General features: G+C 28.6%; 2 protein-coding genes across 2 annotated transcripts in view; both read left to right on the forward strand.

The window, feature by feature from the left end:
- Positions 1–3,832, forward strand: part of LOC106688771 (sodium/hydrogen exchanger 9B2) — a 46,003-nt gene extending 42,171 nt beyond the window's left edge. Inside the window, exons 7-9 of the mRNA XM_014433397.3 lie at positions 930–1,091; positions 1,205–1,348; positions 3,277–3,832. Of these exons, the coding sequence (XP_014288883.1) occupies positions 930–1,091; positions 1,205–1,348; positions 3,277–3,579 (609 nt within the window). The 3' untranslated portion in view covers positions 3,580–3,832. The remainder of the gene's footprint in view (positions 1–929; positions 1,092–1,204; positions 1,349–3,276) is intronic.
- Positions 3,833–6,814: 2,982 nt separating this feature from the next.
- Positions 6,815–7,863, forward strand: part of LOC106688772 (sodium/hydrogen exchanger 9B1) — a 30,074-nt gene continuing 29,025 nt past the window's right edge. The window contains exon 1 of the mRNA XM_014433398.2: positions 6,815–6,947. Within this exon, the coding sequence (XP_014288884.1) occupies positions 6,902–6,947 (46 nt within the window). The 5' untranslated portion in view covers positions 6,815–6,901. The remainder of the gene's footprint in view (positions 6,948–7,863) is intronic.

Raw genomic sequence — 7,863 nt, forward strand, 5'->3', positions numbered from 1 at the left:
ATATAGAGAGAGAGAGAGAGAGAGAGAGAGAGAGAGAGAGAGAGAGAGAGAGAGATGTTAGCTATGTTATGAAATTCAGGAACTGATAAATATTTATTTAAGTCCTTTATTTAGGAAATTGAAACACTAATAAAATTTGAAGTCCTAAAAATGTCTGAATTGGCAATTAGGCAATTAGTCAAAACTTTGGCTTTAGAGGCATGAGACTTTTATGTTAAAGTTCAAAAAGTGACTTAAATAATATTACATATATATTATATATTGGATGCATACAATTATAGAATATAATTACATCCAATTATAATAGAAAATAATTGTTATAGTATATCTTATTATATCATAATAGTAGGACTTTAATTTTTTTCTAAGAATTTTACTGCCATTGTTTTTTATAGTAATTGTGAATTCATTCAGAAGCAAAATAAAGCTTGAATAATACAGGTATAAATTAGTAAAGTCCAGGCCTTTCCTATATGCTTAAAATTTAAGCAGTTGTTTATATTGTATAATATTTGTGAACATCTCTTTATTCACTGCTCTATAAATATATATTTTTCTGCAAATACTGAAGTCTATAAAGGTTCATTTATTTTTTAGTTATTTATTTTTTTAAAATTCTAATCTAGGTTAAAGTGTTGATTTGAATTTATGTTCACATTTCAGGATTGTTACATTCCTCCCTCACTTTACTCATTAATTTGTTCTATTAATATCTAAAAAGTTTTATAATTGTTTACAACCATCCTAAAATGGCTAATAATAAATATATTACCTTGTAGTATATGACAGACTATTATCCTGTCTTTTTAAAGCTGATAATTATGATTTTATGTTACGTCTATTTTCTATGTTTGGAATAGAAAGATATTTTTTTTGTAATTATATATCTCAATTTTATTATGTACATTCAAAAATTTTGTATGATATAGGAGGAATGGAAGCAGACCTCATTGATAGGGCTAGGTGGGTTTGTAGCAGTCGTTGGAAGCTATGAATTCGGAATTCCAGGAGCTGGACCCCTTGCTGTCATTACCTCAGCCTTTGTAGCTAATTTTGTTTGGAATAATTATGGGTCATTTTCTCCTGATAAGGTAATGACTATTATAGTTAGCTAGATAACTTTGTATCTTTAACAATATCAAATTGTAAAATACTATCAACTACATACGATTATCTATTTAATATTCTTCTTATTGCAATATAGAATCCAGTATCAGACAAGTTCAGCAACATATGGGCGTTTGTTCAACCTGCTCTATTTGGATTGATTGGTGCTGAGGTTGACCTTAAAATAATAGAAGTTTCACTTCTTGTTCAAAGTATTGTTATATTTTTGTCGAGTCTGATTGTAAGTATCAATTATTTTAATAGCATATAGCATTATATATATATATATACACAAAATATATATAATTTAAGTTTTTTTTTAGATTAGAACACAAAAGAAAAATTTTAGTCTCATCTAACCATTTAAAATATTTTTTAAAATTTATTATTGTAAGGTAATACATTAGTTTAATGAACAGATTTGTCATTTGTAGTTTAAATGAAGAGTGCACTTAAGCTAAAGACAAAAATTGTTGGTCCACTTTATTCAATTAGCCTGATTCAATTTTATTAAACTTATACATTGGCTAATGCTTGGTAAAGAAAAAAAAACAGGGGTGGACATAAGCTGTTTTATATTAAATTTTTCAGCAGCTCCTTTTTATATTTAACAAATAGATTTTTTCGGGAGCTGGCCAGATGTCCCTTGCATCATGAGAGCCCTGATTACCAGTGCCACCTGTTGATTTCCCAATAACTCAAATTGGAAAAAATGGACTCCAATAATGTTTTGCTCTGTACCATTAATTTATGAAAGGGAAATTCATTTTTTGATATAATGAAAATAATGATAACATATGATATATTTTTTCTTCTATTGTGAATAGAGCGAAATGTAACTTGATTCTGTCTAAGCATAACCATGACTTCATCTGTAATCACATTAACAATTTCACTTGGTATTTATGGAGTCATATCTTGTTAACATTAAATGTGTCAGCTACAAACTGCAAATGAATGGCCTTATGAACTAACATCATCTAACACCTTGAGGATTAATCTTGAAAGTAGATAAGCCTCCTAGATTTAATGAATACAATCTATTTTGCATTATTTGTAATAAGCAAATATTGGCAAGCAGTTTTCATCTGAAGAAAGGAACTCAAGTAATAAAAAAAAATATGGAATTAATTGAAATATGAGAAAATATTTCTACTGTTAAATTAAACAACATTTACAATCAATTTCCTTTTTATAATTATAGAAAAATCATTTCAGAAAATACTTCTTTGCATTTCTCTGAAAAATACTATACCCACAGACCTAGTAATATTTTTGTTAGAAAAATACATAAAAATGGTGTGTTAAATCTCCAATATTCTAATATATAACGTGACTGAAAAATAATAAAATTAGACAAATATTTCAACTTCAAAGATATTTCAAATTAGGTTATAAACATTATTACTGCAAATATTTATAAACTTAATTCCACTGGAAAAGTAAATTAAACAAATACATTTTTCTATTTATAGCAATAATTTATTTGTTTATTTTACTTATAATTTATATATATATATATATATAATTTAACAACAAACATTTTCATATTTTTTTCAAATTATATATTTACTTTTTTAAATCTTTTCATTTAAACCCAACACATCATGCCTTTACTTTTTAAGTGATATAAATTTAGTGAGTATAGACTGCTGCATCTTTTCTATGATTTAAATAATTATTATTTTAATGAAAATATTAAAGTACATTACTTTCAATGGTCTATAATAAGTTAAGAGGCTAGCCTTTCAATCGTAAAATATGTATCATGAAAAATATTGATAGTGCACTCAAAATGAAAAAGGAAGAATTACTTACTGTTTGTATAGATTAACCCAATATTTTCAGGAAAAATCGCTTTAATAAATTTTAGAATAACTCAATCAATTAAACAGTTAAACCATCATAAGAATTATCTTGCCCTATCAAATATTTCAAGTTGACCTGGAATTTTACTTATATCTTAGTAAAACAATTTAATTATGTTTGTGGTACTATGGAATCTGAAGGTATCTGAATTTTGATAGTTGAGATATAATGACTGAAACTAAAAATGTTTTCTCATACTTTATTCTATCTATAAAACAGATTAGCTATTATATCTGCCAATTATATCTTCACAAAACTACAACCACTTGTTTATTTATTTCACACTTAAATTTGTTTTAGATCCGATTGGCAGCTTGTGTACTATGCCTGCTTGACGTTGATCTAAACTGGAAGGAGGTGTTATTTGTAAACATGGCATGGTTACCAAAGGCAACAGTGCAGGCTGCATTGGCACCACAACCTCTAGACCAATTGCGGGAAGATCCCAATAGCCCAGAGATACCCATAGCAAAGTTACTTCTAACCACAGCAGTTCTTGCTATCATCGTTACAGCACCAATTGGTTCTATAGCTATATCCCTTACAGGACCAATCCTCCTCAACAAATCTAATAAACCTAATAATAATCCCAGTGGTAGTTAATGTCTACTTGAATACTTATGTAAGTATACTTGAAAGCTTTAATTAAATGACAATACTCTTTCAAAATACTTGTATCACCAAGAGTATAGTTTAAAATCTAAAATAAGATTTATTTTATCTAAACTAAGATAAAAATTAACTTTATTTTTTGCTAAGCAGGGTAGAAATATTTATTGTACTATATCCGTGATTTTTGTATTATTAATTACTAATACATGATACTCTTGTATTCGTCTTAAAACTTTAAATAAATAACATTCTAAAAAATATTTGTATTCTTAATACCTATTCCAAAATTATTAATAAAAAGTTTTATTCCATCCTAATTTTAATATAGTATTCATATAAAAAAAAAAAAAAGTATCAGACTGTATAATTTTCAACTTCTGATTATTCCTCTCTTGGTGTGTATAAATAAATAATAATAATTAATAATTGTACTCCTCTTTTCTCAAAAACAGGGAAAAGCCACAAATATAGCAAAAATGGAAAGATCTGCACAGTTTCTGATAAGAGATGAAAACTTAGAAATATATTAGTAAAGTTTTGGAAAGCAAAGAAACACATGACAAATATTTTTTTCTTTGTTTAATTACCCGAGGGCTATGCACAGAGTGTTTCAGGTTTTAGTCCTAAATAAAAATATGAATTATGGACCTCAAAAAAAAAAAATATATTCTATAGAGGTATGGTACATCAAAACTTTGTTTAGGAAATAGTTACATCAAAAGATTTTCATCATTACTAATTATTTTGGTTATAATAAATCGATTAATATGTGCTCCAACTACTTTATTAATGAAATGTAAACAATAACATTTATATTATAACTTTAAAATGGTTCAGTATCTTTCTTCCAGAGCAGTGGTGATCGAATGATACAGGATATATGTGATAGTCACACTCTCCAGATTTGACACCAATGGATTGTGTTTGGAGTGATATTAACAAAAAGTCTATGCAAGTCTCATCAATGACTTTAATTTTTTATAAAAAAGAAATTGAAAGTTCCAAAAAATAATAATAAATGTCCAGTGCCCAAAGGAAGCTCAGTTTAACGAGGAAAGTGATACATACAGGTCATTAAAATTTCTAAATCTGATTAATCTTCAACTCTCATCCAATGTTCAGATAATTATTTTTAGAATCACAAATGATTGAAAAATCACTATTCTATGAAGAACCAACAAAAAATTAAACAAGAGTATAATTCCATCAGTCAGTTAAAGGGTTTTATAAATCATTAAAAAATATTTAAATCACTATATCACAGATAATAAAAGAAACCACTATCTTAAAAAAATGTACATAGAAAGATGAACTTATAAATTCAGTATACAAAGTTTTCTATATATATTAATGATTTAACTGACTGTGTTACAGCATGACAAAGAACATTTTTAAGTTTTTACCATTAATATTATAATAATTCACTCAGACAAGGCTTAGTAATGATAGCCCTACCCCATGAACTTGAATCAGGATTTGTGTTATAGTTTTCCAAGATGTCAAATAGCCATCCAAAAGTTTAGCTCATAGAAAGTCTACATAGCGAAAGGAAATATAGGTTCACGTACTGCACCTGCTGACATAGTCCCTTGGCTCTAGACCAGATTTTTACTGTCCTTGAACACAAGTGAGTTAGTGGGAAGAACATTTCTGAATTGGCCCCAAAGGGACTGGTCATGGGACCATAGGCAGTCTCTCACTGCATTATGGAAACACTTTGTTCAGCGTTTCTATGGTTCTTAGCAATGTGAGTTCAGGTTAACCCATACAGACTGTCTGTGCTCCTGTGGCAATAATGTTTGTAAGAAAACCATAATGAAGATCCAAAGATCTTCATGATTTATAGTAACAACACAAAAAAATATATACATATATTCTTCATAGAATCTAATTGGTTTTATTGGTTTCAGACTTTCTACTCAGGTTTCTTTTTCTTTATAACCCTCTTCACATTCTATTTTTATCATTTTGAATTTTTATTATATGGTTTCTTTTAATATGTCTGTATGAGATTTGCCACTAATTATCTGAATACTTATATGAATATTCCACATCCTTGTTAATCCTGAAAGCATCATGGAGATTTCTTCTGAATCCAAGTTATTTTTCCTCTCTCCCTTTACCCCATTCATTGCTAATAGTATACATGTATGCCATGTCTATATTAACTAGTACTTGGTAAATATGTATGATGGACTAACCCGATTCCACAGCAGTTTAATAGTACATGGTTGGCTGGCTATCAGCTAGGTAAGTTTGAAACTTTTACCTGGCCATCAGTTTTTTTTTTTTATCTCCTAAAAAATAAATAATTAAACATATACATATATACAAAATGGATGGTAATATACAGGCTATTTTAGTCATCTTGTATTGCCCGATGGCATTTTAAGAATGGTTGCCGGTCCGCAGAAGGCAGTTTGGCAGTGATGGCACATGTTTGCTGAGGTGCTCATCAGAGTTTACGGTTTTAACAGGGAAGTAGATTTGCACATTTTGTTTCTCCATTCAGAGATACTTGATATTGAACCAAATTTTGATATTTGGGGAAAAAACAAAACAATTTTTTCCTGTTCTATCAGAGGGAATGTACCAACTGATTTCTTCCACAATGAAAGGGTAGATGAATAAGATGTTAAAACTTGGTACTTCCACATTTTTTAGGTTACTTTTAAAATGCATGGAGGTGCAGCTCATGTACTTATAATAAATTTCACCTGTAAATTTGATTTTCCTCTGTCTATGTTCCAAAAAAAAAAATCCATCTTGGTTTTTCTTCTTAGAGTATGAGTTCTTTGATCAAAATTAATCTTTTCTTTTTTCTTTGCATATTTTTATGTTACAATTAGAATAAATAATATTTGTTGAATCTAATAAATAAAGAAGAGAGAATGAGCATTAAAAACTAATTTGAATTTACCAAAAAGTTTTATTACAACAATGAGACAGAAAATTTATTGAAGATGGATCGAGCCTGAGGCACTGAAATCTAAGCTGAGTACAGGCTTTACAGGCTTGAGGAAGAAGATTTTCTTTATCATTTATGTATATTATTAAAGAGAAATATTTAGAGATTAAATAAAATAAAGTTAATCCACAACTATCCAGGATAGTTGATAGGAAAATATTGATTGCAATCATAGCAGCAATAGCAAGTAAACAAGAAAGATGAGTGCAGCATGAATCCAACATCTATAATTAACAAAATAGCTCTAGATTAGGCTAAAACCAATAAGACACTCACAAGATTTGATAAGATCATTCTAATACTTCACTCAGAGTAGAAAGATTTAGCCTGGTTTAGGGTTCTAGAATGGCTCACCCTAACCAGGGGTTTTCCTCATACCCCGAGCCAGAAGGTAAGCATTTTATTTCATATATAATATTACAAAAAAACTGGAATAATGTTCTTAATTTATATTTAGTTTCTAATGGACGATCAAAAAAATTGTTTTTCAGTAATTTGCAATTTTAGAAATGTTCATCTCTAAATTGAATCTCAAGATTCAAATCAAAGCTTTTTTTAAAATATCACATATACAAATAAAGAAATTATGGATATCTGACTTGTGAATCCTGACCTGTATTACATTAATTGTCCAAAACAAATATTCCATTCATAAATTTTACTCTTGTTTGTACAAGCTATTTCCTTGTTCTTTACTGTTTCAATATTTCATTTGGGCTTCTTAGTGTGCACCTTCTCTATCTGGTGACCTTTCAGTAATAGGTTCTCACTACCCAAGAATGAAGTGGGCTAGGCCCTCTGAACTTTTCAACTTGTACACAAATTCTATGAAATATATGTAGCTTTGTCCAGTGATAGGGAAGTACATTGAAAGTGGTGCAGTCCAGAATCATGTGCTCCCTGTACAAGATCCTAATAGGAGAAAAAAATTAGCTATTTCTCTGCAATTTTTGATCACTTTATTGCAAATTTGTATAATTAGTAGTCAAAATTGATGAGTCTGCCAAGTATAGTTAAAACCCATTAATAGTTCTTTATTTTTAAAACTATCAACAACACTAAAAAATCTAACAGAATATCATTTAAAGTAGCATAAATTATCTAAAATATGAGCCTTCAGGTAGCTATTGACGTTCAATAAGTCCTGAGATATACTTTTTAAAATGCAACATTTCACAAAAAATATACTAAAAATTTTTCAGCTAATGAATTAGTTTTGGGAATATATATCATAGAATAGAATATTATTAGCAGAAAATAATACTTTACTTCGTACCTTCGAATTGGACACGAAAGAAATTCGTTGG

This window comes from Halyomorpha halys, unplaced genomic scaffold (assembly GCF_000696795.3).
Source record: "Halyomorpha halys isolate HHAL.00 unplaced genomic scaffold, Hhal_1.1 Scaffold1198.1, whole genome shotgun sequence".
In the NCBI taxonomy this organism is placed as follows: domain Eukaryota; kingdom Metazoa; phylum Arthropoda; class Insecta; order Hemiptera; family Pentatomidae; genus Halyomorpha; species Halyomorpha halys.